Source organism: Dama dama, chromosome 20 (genome assembly GCF_033118175.1).
Source record: "Dama dama isolate Ldn47 chromosome 20, ASM3311817v1, whole genome shotgun sequence".
Taxonomy (NCBI): domain Eukaryota; kingdom Metazoa; phylum Chordata; class Mammalia; order Artiodactyla; family Cervidae; genus Dama; species Dama dama.
The window spans coordinates 16638331-16655903 of NC_083700.1; the positions used below are offsets into that span (position 1 = coordinate 16638331).

The 17573-nt window shown below is 36.8% G+C and overlaps 1 protein-coding gene across 7 annotated transcripts in view; it reads left to right on the forward strand.

The window, feature by feature from the left end:
- The window catches only part of ASH1L (ASH1 like histone lysine methyltransferase), a 203310-nt gene that overhangs the window by 162030 nt on the left and 23707 nt on the right, over positions 1 to 17573 (forward strand). For all 7 annotated transcript variants that reach the window (XM_061120600.1, XM_061120603.1, XM_061120604.1 and 4 more), the window contains 2 exons: positions 2423 to 2629; positions 2757 to 2903. In XM_061120600.1, the coding sequence (XP_060976583.1) occupies positions 2423 to 2629; positions 2757 to 2903 (354 nt within the window). The remainder of the gene's footprint in view (positions 1 to 2422; positions 2630 to 2756; positions 2904 to 17573) is intronic.

Genomic DNA, 17573 nt, shown 5'->3' on the forward strand with positions numbered 1-17573 from the left:
TGGTAAAATTGTCAGCAGATTGAATGTCTAGTGAATTCCTAGCTTATAGACAGATGCTTTCACCCTGTATACTCACATGGCCTCTCCTCAGTGCATGCTCATGGTATAAAGATACTTCTCTCTCTTCCTCTTCCTAGAAGGCCACTAATCCTGTTATGAGGGTTTCTCTGGTGGCCCAGTGGTAAAGAATCCACCTGTCAATTCAGGAGCTACAGGAGAGGCGAGTTTGATCCCTTGGTCAGGTAGATCCCCTGAAAAAGGAAATAGCAACCCACTCCAGTATTCTTGCCTGGGAAATCCCATGAACAGAGGAGCCTGATGGGCTATGGCATTGCAGAAGAGTCAGACAGGACTGAGAGATTAAACAACAATAATCCCATCACGAGGCTCCCACCTTCATCACCTAATAAAACCTATTCACCTCCCAAAGCCCCTGCTTCCAAATAGCATCACAGTGAAGGCTGGGTCTTCAACTGAATTTTGAGGGGACATATTCAGCCCAAAATGGGCTCAATAGAGTAACAGGAAACAACGTCATCTAGAGTGTTATGTACTCAGGTTTAAATCCTCTTACTGCTATGAGACCTAAGGAAAGTTCTTTAACCTCTCTAATAAAAATAATACTAGTAGACGGTCATGATACATTTGGGTGGAAACTAAGTTGATAGACATTAGGGTATAGCAGATATATTAATACACATGATGATTGAGTCAGTGATGCTAATGAGAGATAGTAAGGCTGTTGTCAGAGACAGGAAGTGTGAGTTCTCAATGAGATTGAGATTTCAAAATGAAAATGTCTAATTGAGACAAAGGATTCTATCTCTATTAACCTTAGCAGATATGTAGCAAAGGAGAATTAACGAACTTCCCGTCAGTGTTCCTTGTTCTAGATAGCTTTCCTAGACAAAGATAGCTGCTTCTCCAATCTTGATCTCTAGTCAGCTGTCCTGTGGGCTGAGGAAAATCGGTGTTTTTGCTTTAATGTGCCACCTGGGAAATTCTACCTTACCTACATCACTGTAAATTTTCATCTTGTCATTGTACATACATAAATTGTACATAGTAGTAGCTTGGTTATTTAGGTAGTCGATGTTTTATGCAGATTTTTTTCACTCAGGTATTTTCTGTATGTGCTTTTATGTATCATTGTAATCCATAAGCTCATCCTTTTTAGATTGATGTCACAGCTTGCCATTCTTCTGTTGTTCATTATTCAAGTTACTTTTAATATTTTGCTATTAAAAATGATACTACTATGAAACTGTGTAACTTCCTTTTTTTAACCCTTAGAGTATATTCTCAAAAGGAGAAAAATACCTGTATAAATTATAAGAACATACATATGTATACATATATACATGTATATATATGTAATTCTTATATATACTTTCTAATAGCGCTCATAAAATACTGAGTTACTTTTTGGTATCACCACCAATGTATATTTATTTCCCCTTAGCTCCACCTCCTTTAGTTACTGACATTTAACTTTATTTCTAGTGCTTTAGTATTTCATTGGTTTACTATTTCAGAGTATCATATGTCCTTAAAGTTGTTTAAATGTGCATCTCTTTAGATGCTAACATTTCTGTGCTTTTTTATATGATATTTTATTTATTGTCTATGAAATTAATATAGCTGCCTCATTGCTTATTTTCTTTCTTTCTTTCAATAGTTCAGGAAGTTGTTGTTGTTCTTTAATTGCTTAGTCGTGTCTGACTGTTTTGTGATCCCATGGACTGTAGGCCACCAGGTTCCTCTGTCCATGGGATTTCCCAGGTAAGAATACTGTCATGGGTTTCCCTCTCCTTCTCCAGGGGTTGGGTCCTTCCCAACCCAGGGATGGAACCAGAGTCTCCTGCATTGGCAGGAGGATTCTTTAACACTGAGGCACCATGGAAGCCCTCATATATTAGTATAGAAATAAATATGTTAGTGTTTGCCCAGGATGCTGAGTGGACAATTAATTTATTAATTTGCAAGAAGCATCAGTGTTTGCAACTTGACTTGGATATTTTCAGTATTACTAACTTTTGAATTTAGACATTATTACCTTGTTAATAACTTTGTTACCAATCTAACCTTATTAAAATAAAAATTAATTTTATGCATTTTTTTGGCTGTGCTGGGTCTTAGTTGCAACATACGGGATCTTTTAGTTGCAGCACATAGGCTCTTAGTTGCAGGATGTGGAATCTTTTTAGTTGCACCATGAGAAAACTCATTTGCAGCATGTGGGATCTAGTTCCCTGACCAGGGATCAATCCCGGGCCCCCTGCATGGGGAGTGTAGAGTGTTAATCTCTAGACCAGTAAAGAAGTCCCTTTGAATTCATTTTTTAAATTCCTATTTAAAAAAATGGGTTCATATAGATGGTATGTGGTGTTAATTGACATGTAATTATTCCTTTTCTTTCTAGAATGATCTTTGCTGAGTGTTCCCCCAACACTTGCCCCTGTGGCGAGCAGTGCTGTAACCAGAGGATACAGCGGCATGAGTGGGTGCAATGTCTAGAACGATTTCGAGCTGAAGAAAAAGGTTGGGGAATCAGAACCAAAGAACCCCTAAAAGCTGGGCAGTTCATCATTGAATACCTAGGAGAGGTTGTCAGTGAGCAGGAGTTCAGGTACAGTGGTAAAGCATACTCCAGTAAAATGGCAGAGGTACCAGATTAGAATGGAAAATGAAATATTTGAAATTTACTTTCAACTTTTAATCATTAACTGGGTTTTAATCATTTCTCTCCTCTTTAGGAACAGGATGATTGAGCAGTATCATAATCACAGTGACCACTATTGTCTGAACTTGGATAGTGGGATGGTGATTGACAGTTACCGTATGGGAAATGAGGCCCGATTCATCAATCACAGCTGTGACCCAAATTGTGAAATGCAGAAATGGTAAGAAAACAAGGGAAGGTGAAACCCAGCAGAGCAGAAAGCATTGAGGACATCCTGAGATTGATCTTAATAGTCAGCTTATACAAAGCAGCTCAGGCAATTCTCTGTTATGACATATCCTCCCCGGTAGAGAGTAAGCTCATACTGTTTCTTCACACTTCAACCTTACTACTCCCAGAAGAATGTAATATTTATTTGTGTGTGTGTGTGTGTGTGTGTGTGTGTGTATACATATATGATAATACCTACTATTTATTGACTGCTTACTGTGTACCAAGCACTGCTACATGGTTCTCATATCCATGCATTTAGCATGTTTATCACATCCTCACTGGATTTGTCACAATGATAAGTAAAAATACGTGAGATAGATTAGAATCTAATTGAGAATGAAAAAAATACATCAAATATAATCTCACCTTTTGAAATGGCCCACACTCTGTCTCTAGAGTGTGTTGTTGTTGTTGATTAGTTGCTAAGTTGTGTCCAACTCCTTTGCAACCCAATGGACTATAGCCCGCCAAGCTCCTCTGTCCATGGTATTTAAAAAATAAAATTAAAAGAAAAAGAATAATTCAGAAAAGATAACACGATAGGGGAGGATTCTAAAAAAATGAGAGAGTAGGAAGCAACAAGAATCTATCTCCCTTTAGACAGTTGCACTAGCAGAATCTGTCTGATAGAACTCTTTGGAACTCTGGAGTCTGTTGAAGGCTTGTAACATCCAGGAGATGTTTTAGATGGTCAGTTGTGGTTCATTTCAGTCAATTTGAGCTCTTAACACAGTAGCAGCTACTCATCCCTACCCCCAGCCACATGGCAGGCAGCTGTGCAAGTACTCCCGGAATAGCTCACATACACCTTGCAGATGTTAGGGCAGATAAAAGGGGCCCCTTTCTCCAAATACTGAATATCTGTACTCTTATTGCTGATGCTGATCACAGAGGTGCACACAAAGAAGCAGGGAGCCACTGTTGTACCTCCCATTGTTGCACGTCCCTCTCCCTCCAGCTGTAGTGACTTTCAGGAGATTTTAAGGTGCCCTCTTTTGCCCACCTTCATTTTTCACTTTTTGTCTTTTAGGACAGAAATTAAAGACTAAGACATGCCAAAACAACTACATATATTGCGGAATATAGTCAGTGACTACACATATCCAAGGGAAGGATCAGAAAAGACATAAGACACTAGGTTTACACTTGAGGCTGATCCTTGAAACAGAAAAATAATAATAACAAAAAACAGCAAATAGGAAAGGGGAGAATCTAATTCCCAAGTTACCACATTACTTGATTCAGATGTCCAGTGTTCAGAAAAATCACAAGGAATATAAAGACACTAGAAAATATGGCCCATTCAGAGAAAAAAAAAATAATTAAAATAATAGTAATAATTCAGTAGAATCAGTCCCTAAAATGGGCTAATGGCAGACACATAAGACAAAGACTTTTCAACAATTGCCCTGATGACGCTCAAAGAACTAAAGGAAATTGTCATGAAAAAGTTTCGTGAGAAAGTCATGAAACTGATATGAAAAAAATGGAAATATCAATAAAGAGATAGAAAACCTAAAAAGAAACCAGAAAGGAATTCTGGAACTGAAGAAGTACAATAATTGAAATGAAAAATTTACTAGATGGATTCAGAGGCAGGTTTGGACAGGCAAGAGAAACAATCAGTGAACTCAAAGATGAGGTGAAGTGAAAATCACTCGGTCACGTCTGGATCTTTGCAACCCCATGGACTATGCAGTCCATGAAATTCTCCACGCCAGAATACTGGAGAGGGTAGCCGTTCCCTTCTCCAGGGATCTTCCCAACCCAGGGATCAAACCCAGGTCTCGCACACCACAGGCAAATTCTTTACCCACTGAGCCACCAGGGAAGCCCAAGAATACTGGAATAGGTAGCCTATCCCTTCTCCAGCAGATCTTCCCGACCCAGGAATTGAACTGGGGTCTCCTGCATTGCAGGCAGATTCTTTACCAGCTGAGCTACCAGAGCAGCCCATAGGACACTCTGAATTATCAAGCCTGAGAAAAAGATAAAGATTGAAGAAGAGAGAGCTCTAAGTGGCCTTTGGGATACCATCGAGCAGAATATGTATTGTGGATGTCCCAGAGGGAGAAAACAGAAAGAAGCAAGAGAAAATATTTGAAGAAATAATGGTTGAAAAGTTAACTGAATTTCATGAAAGATGTGAGTATAAATACCCAGGGTACTTAACAAACTCCAAGTAAGATGAACTCAAAATGAGACACATACCAAGACATGTTAAAATCAAACTTTCAAAATATAAAGAGCAAGTCTTGGAATCAGCCCAAGACAAGCAAATCATTACATACAGTGACATTTTGGAGGCCAGAAGACAGTGGGCCAGTATATGTAGTGTGCTAAAAGAACATGTCTACCAGGATTCCTATATGTGGCAAAGCTATCCTTCAGAAGTGAGGAGGAAATAAAAACATTCCCAAATAAAAGATGAGGGACTTTTTGAGTGTTAGAACTACCCTGCAGAAATGCTCAACAGTCTCCTCCAAGGTGAACTTACAGGACACCAGATAGTACTTCCATGCCATATGGAGAAATAAAGATCTTAATAAAGGTAAATGCATGAGCAGTTATAAAAGCTAGAATTAGGAGACGGAAATGGCAACCCACTCCAGTATCCTTGCCTGGAAAATCTCATGGACAGAGGAGCCTGGTGGGCTGCAGTCCATGGGGTCGCAAAGAGTCGGGCATGACTGAGCGACTAACACTAGAGATCTCAATCATAGCATCTCATTTTCAGAGGAGCCTGTCCTGAATTTCTTGACCAGATTAACCCACATTCCCTCCACCCAGCCACACACACAGTACCCCCTTTCATATTCCTCTCTGTCATAGTTCTTATCAGAGCTGCACTTTCAGTTTCCTTTAAGGTTGTTTAATACTCTCTCTCAACCTTGTATGGCCTATGAATTACTTCAGAGCTGGGACTTAAGCTGGGTTTTGCTTATCATGATATCCCTTCTATCTACCCTGATGCCTTAATAAACATTTTGGAAGGAAGAGATGACACTCCAAAAAATAATAATAATAATAAAAGCTGGAATTAATTTGACAGTGTTTTGTAGCTGTAGTTTTTTTTCTACACAGTTTAGGAAACTAATGCCCTTAGTGGAGTTGTTAGTTTATTTTTTTGTGCACATAATATAAAAAGATGTAATTTTGTGACATCTGGAAGGAGTAGAAATGGCTGTAAAGGAGTAGTGGTTTTTTATGTTATTTAAGTTAAGCTACTATAAATAAAATTATAGTTTTATAACTTAAGGATGTTCAGTGTAATCCTCATGTTAACCACAAATGCAATAGCTACAGACATGTACAAAAAGAAATTCAGGAAGAATGTAAACATTTCACTCCAAAAAATTAACTAAACACAATAGGAAGCAGGAATTCAGGCAACGAGGGACAGAAACCTCTAGGGTATATAGAAAATAAATTGTGTAGTGACAAGTAATTCCTTATCAGTAATTAATTTAAAGGTAAATGGATTAAACTCAAAAAAAGAGAATGGGATTCAGCATCATTTATGATTTAAAAAACTCTCTACAAAGTGGGTAAAAGAATGTATCTCAGCATAATAAAGGGTGACTGTGACAACCAACAGGTGAAAAATTGAAAGGTTTTCCTCTGGAATCAAGAACAAAACCAAAACAAGGATGTCCACTCCTACCACTTCTATTCAACATAATACTGCAAGTTTTACCCAGATGAGGTAGGCAAGAAAAAAAATTAAGTAAAAGGCATCCAATTGAAAAGCAACAAGTAAAACTGTCTCTATTTGCAAAATTTGCAAATAGTATTACATATAGAAAAATACTATATATATTACATGTATAATATAGAAAATTACATATAGAAAAAGTAATGTTTGCAAATAGTATTACATACAGAAAACTCTAGCAATTCCCATCAGAAAACTTTGTAGAACTGAAGATTTAGTGAAGTTTCAAGACACAAAATCAAAATATAAAAATCAGTTGCATTTTCATACATGAATAACTATCAGAAGTTAAAAAACAATCCTTTTGCAATAGCATCAAAAAGAATAAAATACCTAGGAATAAATTTAGCCAAGGAAGTAAAAGACCTGTACACCGATAACTGTAAGCTGCTGATGAGAGCTTACAGGAGACATAAATAAATGAAAAGATACTCTGTGCTCATGGATTTGAAGAGTTATTACTGCTTAAATGTTTGTACTTACCAAAGCATCCTACAAATTCAGTACAGTAAAAATAAAATTCCAATGGCACTTTTCTCAGAAGTAGAATAATCCTAAAACTTAGGTGGAATCACAAAAAATCTCAAATAGTCAAAACAATCTTGACAAAACAAAGCTGAAGGCATCACACATCCTGGTTTCAAACTATATTACAAAGCTATAGTAATCAAAACAGTATGATACTGGCAGAAAAACAGATACAAAGATGAATGGAAAAGAATAGAGAGACCAGAAATAAACCCATGCATGTATGGCCAATTGATTTTTGGCAGAGGAGCCAAGAGTATACAATAGGGAAAGGGCAGTCTCTTCAGTAAAGGGTGTGGGAAAACTGGACAGCCATATGCAAAAGAATGAAATTGGATCACTGTCTTTCAACATAAATAGAAATCAACTTAAAGACTTGAATGTAAGACCTAAAACCATGAAATTCCTAGGAAAAAACAGAGGATAAGCTCTTTGTCATCAATTTTTACAGTGATTTGTTTGTTTGTTTGTTTTAACACCAGAAGCAGGGCATTAAAAGCAGAAATGAACAAGTGAGACTGGTCAAACTAAAATGTTTCTGTACAACAATGGAAACCATAAACAAAATGAAAAAGCAGCCTACAGCATGGGAGAAAATATTAGCAAATCTAGTAAGGTGTTAGTATTCAAAATATATAAGGAAAGCATATGTCAATAGCAAAAAAAGTCCAATTAAATATAGGTGGAAAATCTGAATATCCTTTAAAAGCAGACATACAGATGACCAACAGGTACATTAAAAGGTGCTTAATGTCACACTAACCATCAGGGAAATACAAGTCAAAACCACAATGAGATACCACCTCACACCTATTAGAATGTCTATTCTCAAACAGATAAGAAGTAATAAATGTTAGTGAGAATGTAAAAAAAAAAAGTGGGGGGAACCCTTGTGCACTGTTGGTGGGAATTAAAATTGGTACAGCCACTGTCAAAAACCATATGGAGGTCCTTGGAAAATTAAAAAGAGAAGTGCCATACAATCCAGCAATGCCATTTCTGGGTATTTATCTGAAGGAAAAGAAAAACACTAACTCAAAATGATTATCTGTATCCCATGTTCATTATAGCATTTATAATAGCTGAGACATGGAAACAACCTAAGTATTCATCAGTGGATAAAAAAAATGTGGTCTGTAACTACAGTGCAGTATTTAGCAACAAAAATGCAGGAAACACTGCCATTTGTAACAAAACAAATTGCCTTGTTATGTTAAATGAGACAAAGAGAAAGACTAGTTCCATATGATCTCACTTGTATAGAATCTTTTGGGAAAAAAACTCATAGATACAAATTGGTAGTTGCCAGATGTAAGGGTTTGCAAGCTTGGGAAAAATAGGTGAAGGTGGTCCAAATAAATAACAGCTGAGGATGTAATGTACAGCCTGGTGACTATAGTTAATAATGCTACATTGTATATTTGAAACTTGCTTAGAGAACGAATCTTAAAAATCTTATCACAAGAAAATAATTTGATACTATGCTTGGTGATGGATGTTAACTAGAGGCATTGTGGTGATCATTTTGCAATATATACATGCAATGAATCATTATGTTACACCTAAAACTAATATAGTATTTTATGTCAATTATGTCTTAATTTTTTTTTTTTTAAAGATTGGCAGAATAGATTACAAGCACATGATCCTGAGGCTTCCCTGGTGGTCCAGTGGTTAAGAACTCACCTTGTAGTACAGGAGTTGCAGGTTTGATCCCTGATCAGGGAAGTAAGATCCCACATGCTGCTGGGCAGCTAAGCCCACTCACCGCAACTAGTGAGCTCGCGTGCCACAACAAAAGATTCCATGTGCTACAACAAAGACCCAATGCAGCCTAATTAATTAATTCAAAAAATACATCATCCAGCTGTATACTGTGTATATAAGAGACTCACTTAAGATCCAAAGACACAATCAGGTTGAAAGTGAAAGGATGGAAGAAGAAATTCCATGTCAGTAGATGGCCAAAAGAGAGTGGGAGTGGCTAAAAGAGACTTTAAACCCATAAAGGTTAAAAGAGACAAAGAAGGACATATGTTTCTTAAAAAGATTCAGCAAGAAGATATAACAGTTGTAAACATTTACACACATGACAGAACTTCAAAATATATGAAGCAAAAACTGACAGAGTTGGAGAAATAATTCTGCAGTAACAATTGGGAGACTTCAACTCCCCACTCAGTAATGAAAAGATCAACCAGAGAGGTAAGTAAGGAATAGAGAACTTACATAATTAACCAACTAGATCTAAAAAAAAATACCAAGACCCCACCCAACAACAACAGCATTTATATTCTTCTCAAGTGCACATGGGACATTTTGTTAGGCAGAAATTAAGTCTCAGTAGATTTTTGTATTTTTTGGCCATGCCACACAGCGTGCAGCATCTTAGTTCCCAGACCAGGGATTGAACCCACACCCCGTGCATTAGCAGTGCAAAGTCTTAACCACTGAACCAAAACCGGGACACTGAGACACTGATTTTTTTTTTTTTTCTTTTAGGCCACACTGCATGGTTTGTGGGATCTTAACTCCCCAACCAGGTCAATAGGTTTTTATTTATTTATATTTTTGGCTATGCTCGGTCTTCATTGCTACGGGCTTTTCTCTAGTTTTGGTGCGCAGGAGCTACTCTCTAGTAGCAGGCTTCTCATTGTGGTGGCTTTGCTTCTTGTGGAACATGAGCTCTAGGGTGTGCAGGCTTCAGTAGTTGTGACATGTAGGCTCAGTAGTTGTGGCTCATGGGCTCTAGAGCCCAGGCTCAGTAGTTGTGGCTCATGGGGTTAATTGCTCCACGTCATGTGGGATCTTCCTGGATCGGAGATTGAACCCATGTCTCCTGCTTTGGCATGTGGATTCTTTAGATATTATAGAAGTTATCTTCTCTAACCACAACAGATGGAAGTTAGAAAATCAGTAAGATAAAGGAAACTGGAAAATTCATGAAACTTGAGAAAGTCACAAACTTTTAAACAACCAGTTGGTCGGAGAAGAAATTACAAGGGAAATTATTAAATACTTAGAAATGAATGAAAATAACTTAAAGTACCAAAAACCTATGGGATGCAGCAATAGCAGCACTATGTGGGAAATTCATAGCTATAAATGCTTACATTAAAAAACAAGAAAGAGCTCAAATTAGCAACCTAACTTTACAACTTAGAGTGGAAGTATTAGTTGCTCATTTGTGTCCGACTCTTCGTGACCCCATGGATGCCAGGCTCCTCTGTCCATGAAATTCTCCAGGCAAGAATACTAGAGTGGGATCCATTTCCTTCTCCAGGGGATCTTCCCAACCCAGGGATTGAACCTGGGTCCCCTGCATTACAGGCAGATTCTTTACCATCTGAGCCACCAGGGAAGCCTACTTTACAACTTAATGACCTAGAAAAAGAGCAAACTAAAGTTAGGGCTGGAGAAAACCATGGACAGAGAAACCTGGCGGGCTACAATCTGTAGGATCACAAAGAGTTGGAGACTACTGAAGCGGCTTAGCACATGCACAACACAAATCTAAAGTTAGCAAAAGGAAGGAAATAATAAAGATGAGAATGAGAACAGAGATAAATAAAATAGAAAAAACAATAGAGAAAATCAGTGAAACCAAAAGTTGGTTCTTCAAAAAGATAAAATTAACAAACCTTTAGCTACAGGGATGAAGAAGAAAGGATTCAAATTACTAAACTCAGAAATGAAATGAAAGTGGGGACATTACTACCAATTCTACAGAAATGAAAAGGATTAAAAGAGAATACTATGAACAGATGTACACCAAAAAATCTGATAACCTAGTTGAGATGGACAAATTTCTAGAAACAACAAAACCTACTACAACTAAATCATGAAGAAATAAAAAATATGAATAAACCTGTAACTAACAAATATATTGAATCAGTAATCACAAATCTCCCAACAAAGAAAAGCCCTCGACTTGATGGTTTTACTGGTGAATTCTATCAAATTAGTACCAACTCAACTTTTTTTGAAAAATTGAAGAGAAGGAAACACCTCCTGATTTACTTTATGAAGCAAGCATAACCCTGATACCAAAGCTTAGCAGACTCCCCAAGAAAACTACAGACCAATACCTGTCATGAACATTGATGCAAAAATCCTCAGCAAAATACTAGCAAGCAATTCACCAGCATATTAAAAGAATTATGGACAGTGACTCTGGAATTTCATCCTGGAAGGCAAGGATTGTTAAACATAGGAAAATTGGTCAGTGCGATACACTACATCAGGAAAGTAAAGGAGAAAAGAAGTCACATGGTCATCTCAATTGATGGAGGAAAAAAGCATTTGACAAAATTCAACTCCCTTTTCATGATAAAGATACTCAACAAAATAGGAATAGGACTGCCTTAACATAATGAAAGCCATATATGAAAACTCACAGCCAACATAATACTCAGTGGTGAAAGACTAAGCTTTTCCTCTAAGATCAAGAACAGGACAAGGATGCCCACGTTCACCACTTTTATGTGTAACAATTTTGGAAGCTCAAACCAGAAAAAATTAGACAAGAAAGAGATATAAAAGGCATCCAAATTGGAAATGAGAATAAAATTATCTTTGCATATTGTATGGTCTTCTGCAGTTGCATTTGTATATACAAACATTGAGCATTTTGAAAAGGAAATTACAAAAACAGTTCCATTTGCAGTATCATGAAAAAAGAATGAAGTACTTAAAATTAACTTAATGAGGTGAAAGAATGGTGCAATGAAAGCTATAAAACATTGTTAAAGACATAAATGAATGGTAACACATCTCATGTTCATAGATAAGAAGATTTGATTTTATTAAAATGGCAGTATTGCCCAAAGTGATCTAGAGTCAGTGTAATTCCTATCAAAATCCCCATGACATTTTTTTTCCAGAAATAGAAAACTTATCTGAAAATTCATATGGACTCTCAAAGGACCCCCAGATAACCAAAACAATCCTAAAAAAAAGCAGAAGTGGAGGACTCACACTTTTTTATTTGAAAACTTACTACAAAGTTAGAGGAATCAAAACAGTATGTACGGTGTAGGCATGGAGACAGGCATATAGACCCATTAAATAGAGTAAAGAACCTTGAAACAAACCCCTGCATATATGGACAAGTGATCATTTACAAGTGTGCCAAAACTGTATAGTGAAAAAGGGATACTCTTTTCAGTAAAAGATGCCAGGAATACTCAGTATCCACCTGCAGAAGTATGAAGTTGGCCCCTTACCAAACACTGTTCAAAAATTAATCCAAACCAATCAAGAACCTAAATGTAAGGCCTAAAGCAATAAAACTTGAAGAAGACATAGAACAAAAACTTCACAACACTGGACTTGGAAATAATTTTTTGGGTATGACACCGAAGGCACAGGTAACCAAAGAAAAAATAAATTGAACTTCATAAAAAAAAATCAAAAGACACTATACACAGAATCAAAAGGCTGCCCACAGAATGGGAGAAAATATTTGCAAGTCATATATATCTGATAAGGTATTAGTATCAAGAATATATAGAGAACCCCTGAAACTCAACAACAAAAAAACAATTCAGAATGCACAGAGAACTTGAATATATTAATATGTTTCTCCAAAGAAAATATGCAGATGGCCAATGAATAACTAGAAAGATACTCAAAATGACTGATCATTAAGGATATGCAAATCAAAACCATAAGATACTACCTCACACCCTCAGAACGGCTACTGTGGAAATGACAGAAAACAATAAGTATTGACAAGGATATTAAGAAATAGGAACCCTTGTGCTCTATTGGGAATATAAAAATGATATATCTGCAGTGGAAAGGGTAGGGACGTTCCTCAACAAATTAAAAATACTCTATAATCCAGCAGTCCAACTTCTGAGTGTATATCCAAAAGAAAGGTTCTCAAAGAGATATCTGCACCCCCATATTTTAGTAACATTATTCATAGTAGCTAAAATGTGGAAGAACCCAGGTGTCCATAATGGATGAAGGGATAAGGAAAATCTGGTTTTTACATACAATAAAATTCAGCCTTTAAAAAGAAGGAAGTTTTGCAATGTTCTACAACATGGATAGACCTTGAGGACATTATGCTAGGTGAAATAATTCAGTCACAAAAAGACAAATACTACTGTGTGATTCCACTTACATGAGATATTTAAAAGTAGTTAGAATCATAGAGACAATAGAGTAGTGGTTGTCTGAGGCTGGAGGAAGGAGAGTTTGAAAGTTATTGTTTAATAGGGACAGAGTTTCCGTTTTACAGGACAAAAAGATGGGATTGCACGGTGGAGTTAACTATACGACAACATGGATGCTCTTTTTTGTTTCCTTTTTCTTCTTCTTTTGGCCACACCTCACAGCATGTGGGATCTTAGTTAGCCGATCAGGAATTGAACCTGTGCCCCCTGCAGTGGAAGCATGTAGTCTTGACCACTAGACCACTAAGGATGTCCAGTGTAGATGTTTTTAATACCACTGAACTGTACATTTTTAAGTGGTTAAGGTTATAAACTTTGTTACATGTGTTTTAACCAGTTAAAGAAAAATAGGCTCATATGAACAACATTCTATAAGAGTATCCACTGTCACCACTTCTCTTCCACTTCATAAAACATTAGTCACCTAGAATAAACTTAATGAAAGTTTGTAGGACATCAGTACTGAAGACCACCAAATATTATTGGGGAAAAAGACCACCTAAATTAACAGAGAAATACACCATGTTTATGGATTATAAATCTCAATATTTTTGAGATGTCAGTTCTTACCAGGTTGATCTATAAATTCAAATTAAATTTTTATGGAAATTGACAGGCTGATTCCAAAGCATACATCTGATTGTGAAGGACCTTAAAAAGGTAAGATGATCTTGAAGAAAAAAATTTAAGGACTTAAACTACTAATTTCAAGACTTACTGTAGAGGTACAGTAATTAAAAGAGTAGGTGTTTGCTTGGGCTAGATTAATAGACAAATGGAATAGCGTAGGGAGCTTCCTAGGTGGCTTAGTGGTAAAGAATTCTCTGCCAATGCAGGAGATGCAAGAGACACAGGTTTGATCCTTGGGTCAGGAAGATCCCCTGGCGGAAGAAATGGCAACCCACTCCAATATTCTTGCCTGGAAAATCCCATAAACAGAGGAGCTTGGTGGGCTACAGTCCATAGGATCACAAAGAGTCAGACATGACTGAGCACACATAGCAGCAGCAGGAATAGAGAGTCCAGATAAAGACACACAAATGCACTGTCGCCTAATTTTATGACTTAGGTTCCACTGCAAGTCAGGTAGGAAAGGATGGATTTTTAATAAGTGGTTCAGAGTCATAGGCTCCTGCGTCAGTACACACACAAAAATTTAGATGACTCTTAGACCTAAATATCACCATCGCAACAATCATATTTCTGTAAGCAACATGGGCGAATATTTATTAAATTTACTTTTTATTGAAGTATAATTGAATTACAGTGTTGTGTTAATTACTGCTCTACAGCTTAGTGACTCAGTTATACATACATATATTTTTTCTTTTCCGTTATGGTTTATCACAGGATATTGAATATAGTTCCCTGTGCTATATAGTTAGGACCTTGTTGTTCATCCATTCTATATAAATCAGTTTGTATCTCCTAATCCCAAACTCTCAATCCAGTCCTCTGTACTCCCCTCCACCTTGGCAACCACCAGTCTATTCTCTATGTCCCTGATTCTGTTTCTGTTGCATAGATAGATTCATTTGTGTTGTATTTTAGATTCCATATATCCATAGATGATATCATACGGTATTTGTCTTTCTCTTTCTGACTTCTTTCATTTAGTATGATAACCTCTGGTTGCATCCATGTTGCTGCAAATGGCATTATTTGATTCTTTTTTAGAGCCGAATAGTATTCCTGTGTGTGTGTGTGTGTGTGTGTGTGTGTGTACACACACTACATCTTCTTTACCCATTTATCTATCAGTGGACATTTAGGTTGCTGCCATGTTTTGGTTATTGTAGATAGTGGTGCTATGAACATAGGGGTGTATGTATCTTTTTGAATTATAGTTTTGTCTGGATATATGCACAGGAGTGGAATTGCTTAATCATGTGGTAATTAGTTTTCAGAGGAACCTCCATACTGTTTTCCACAGTGGCTTCACCAACTTATATTCCCACCAACAGTGGAAGAGGGTTCCCTTTTCACATGGGAGAATATTTTCATATACTTGAAATAGATAAAATTATCTTAAAATAGCTATAAATAGCACTAAAGATAAAAGAACTGATAAAATTAACGATTTCTGTTCATCCAAAGGAAACTTGAGTGTAAAAGCACACCATACACTGCAAAAGGGGTGTTTACAATGTGTTTATCTGACAAAGAACTTACTTCTGGATGAAATTTAGAATCTGTGAATCAGTAAGAAAAAGACAATCCAATTTTTTAAAAAGGTAATAGACATGTCAGAAGAATATAAAAGTGGTCAGTAATCAAAAGGTGCTTAATATCTTTAGTCATCAGAGAGGAATACTAATTAAGCCATATTAAAATTCAAAGTGTTAACAAGGGTATAGCACAACGTGAATGGTCTGTTTTGTTACTGCTGGTGGAACTGTAAATTGGTATGACAACTTACAAAAGATGTTTGTACCTGCCAAAGCTAATAAACACATCTAGTAACCTAGCAACCCTACTCATAAATATATCCCCAACATAAATGAGTGTTTATATTAAAAAGACAGATGCAAAAAAATAAAGAAGACATGTGCAAGAATATGCACAGAAATTTTTTTTTAAGGCTGTGCCATGCAGCTTGTGGGATCTCAGTTTCCTGACCAAAGATTAAACCCAGGCCATAGCAGTGAAAGCCCAGAATCCTAACCGCTAGGCAACCAGGGAATTCCCCAGGAATTTTTTTTTTAATAATAGCTAAAAACTGAAAATAGTCCATTGTTTATCAGCATTAAAATAGATGGGTAAATTTTGCTTAATTCATATAATGGAATACTACACAGCAGTAGAAAGGTATACTACAATAGAGTGCAACATTGAGTCAAAGAAGGTAGGCATATTTGTACATAATATTGTATATTCTGTATGATTCCATTTAATTGAAGTTTAAAACAGATGAAACTATAGTCTCTATGGAGATAGAGATTAGAATGGTGGCAATTCTTTGGGGGAGGGCACTGACTGGGAAAGGTTACACAAGTGTAGAGATACATAAAATTCAACAAACTATACATTTAAAATTTTGTATTCTGGTAAGTTATGCCTCCCCCATGTTTTAAATAGAATATATTTTAGTATAGGATCAAATTTTAAATGTTATGGAATGGAACAAGGGTCAGCAATCTTGGAATGTGGCTGTGTGCCAATAAAAATTTAGAAAGACCTGGGGGGAGTTTGTCTGCCTCCATAGTTTCCCAACCACTGATAATAGACTAAAAATAAATAAATGGGACCTAATCAAACTTACAAGCTCTTGCACAGCAAAGGAAGCCATAAACAAAATGAAAAGACAACCTAGGAACTGAGAGAAAATATTTGCAACTGATGCAACCAGCAAGGGCTTCATTTCCAAAATATATACACAGCTCATATAACTCAATTACAAACAAAAAAAAATCAGTTGGGCAGAAGAACTAAATATACATTGCTCCAAAGAAGATGTACAGATGACCAATAAGCATTTGAAAAGATGCTCAACATTGCTAATTATTGAAGAAATGCAAATCAAAACCACAACAAGGTATCACCTCACACTGGTCAGAATGGCCATCATTAAAAGGTCTACCAGTATCAAATGCTGGAGAGGGTGTGGAGGAAAGGAAACCCTCTTATTCTGTTGGTAGACATGTAAATTAATGCAGCCACTATGGAAAACAGTATGGAGGTTCCTTAATAAACTAAAAGTAGAGTTGCCATATGATCCAGCAGTCCCACTCCTGGACATATACCTAGAGAAAACACTTAATTCAAAAATGTATGCACCTTACTGTTCATAACAGCATTATTTACAGTAACTAAGACATGGAAGCCATCTAAGTGTTCATCAAGAGATCAGTGGAATTTGCAGGGCAGCAGTGGAGACACAGGTACAGAGAACAGGTTTGTGGACCCAGCAGGGGAAGAAGAGGATAGGACGAATGGAGAAAGTGGCATGGAAATGTATACACCACCATATGTAAGATAGATCGCTAGTGGGAATATGCTGTATGACTCACGGAGCTCAAACCAGTGCTGTGACAACCTAGAGGTGTGGGGTGGGGTGGGAGGGAGGTTCAAGGGATGGGACATGTATACCTACGGCTGGTTCATGTTGATGTATGGCAGAAACCAACGCAATATTGTAAAGCAGTTATCCTTCAAAATAAATAAATAATAATAAATAAATTTAAGATGA